Below are 1,315 nucleotides of genomic sequence, written 5' to 3'. Positions count from 1 at the left end.
GGCGGCAGCTGCTGCTGCGGCCACCACCAGCGAGGAACTTTATCATCACAGATCGGCAGAGCACGCGAGAGCCTACATGCATCCTGGAGCGAGCAATATAGCGCGACCAGTTGTCACTTATTCCAACGAGATCGCAACCGGGAGGGGATATGAGAACGCAGTAGCCAGTGCTGCGAATCATCGACCGTATGACCCTGGCACCACATCCGCTTATGAAAGATATGATACACAAAGTTGCGCACCGATTCAGTCACAGCAGCAGCAACAGCAACAACAACAACAACAGCAGCAACAACAGCAGCAACAGTTGCATTCCAGGACGAATATGTATTATCTGGGACAGACTGGAATGACGCCTGAGGAGCAAGAAAGGGTGTATCATCAGGAAGCTGCGGCTGCAGCACAGCAACATCAGATGGCGATGGCTGCTGCTACGGCTGCTGGGATGATGAAGACCGAAGATGGTGAATTTCTTTATTATTATTATAAGAACATGAGCCATTTTTGTTTGAATACAAGTTAATTTTGTTAAATTTTTTCCTGAATAATGATAAATTTGCAGTCTGAAGTGATATATAATTTGGATCTCGTAATTTATAGAAATGTCGGACGTGTAAATCACAAGATCGTTTTAGTTGGAAATTTGAAAATGTTTACAATCATACAATTTTTCATAATGATCTTATACTTACAGTGAAATGTGTCACAGTGGCGCAAGTTCAGCAAATGCAGAAACCTGGTGGCCCCCCAACCTCCCCAGGTGGTTCGGTAATGGATTTGTCAACCTCCAGCGTCACTTCGACGAGTCCACAGGTAAATATTTACATACAGATTTTCAAGAAACCAAGGTAGAACTGTACAAATTTTTAAAAAACATGATGATAATTATTACAGGCTCCACCGTATGGTTCCAACAGTCTCAGCCCTCAATATGGCGGTGGCCAAACAGTAGGTGGTAGTCCCCAGGCTGCAGCGAGCCCACACTTGACTGCAAGTCCTCAGGTTCCCAGTCCTCAAGGACAAACCCTTGATCTCAGTGTCAACAGGCTTCATAGGTAATTATCATTTGATCTACTATTCTCTTATGCAAAAAACATTCTTTTTAATCAACCTTTAGAAATCAAGTTTGGCCATTCATTTTAATACACGCGGAACAATATTGGAATTATTTTAATTCAACGAATATTTTTCTTCTAACGCAACCAGAATACAACGAGAGGGAGAGATATTAAATCGTACATCATCTTCATCTGATTATAGCGGCGCGCCAAGTCCCCAATATCCAACCGGCCACGGAGAAGCTGTGGCGGTTCCC

At 43.7% G+C, this 1,315-nt stretch overlaps 1 protein-coding gene across 10 annotated transcripts in view; it reads left to right on the top strand.

Moving 5' to 3' along the window:
- LOC100747273 (flocculation protein FLO11-like) overlaps positions 1–1,315 on the top strand; it is a 307,210-nt gene that overhangs the window by 291,113 nt on the left and 14,782 nt on the right. For all 10 annotated transcript variants that reach the window (XM_033323169.1, XM_024370425.2, XM_033323163.1 and 7 more), the window contains 4 exons: positions 1–464; positions 695–813; positions 895–1,055; positions 1,261–1,315. In XM_033323169.1, the coding sequence (XP_033179060.1) occupies positions 1–464; positions 695–813; positions 895–1,055; positions 1,261–1,315 (799 nt within the window). The remainder of the gene's footprint in view (positions 465–694; positions 814–894; positions 1,056–1,260) is intronic.

The sequence above is a fragment of the Bombus impatiens genome, unplaced genomic scaffold (assembly GCF_000188095.3).
Source record: "Bombus impatiens unplaced genomic scaffold, BIMP_2.2 scf_0044, whole genome shotgun sequence".
Lineage (NCBI taxonomy): Eukaryota > Metazoa > Arthropoda > Insecta > Hymenoptera > Apidae > Bombus > Bombus impatiens.
This window is presented reverse-complemented; position numbering and strand designations above follow the sequence as displayed.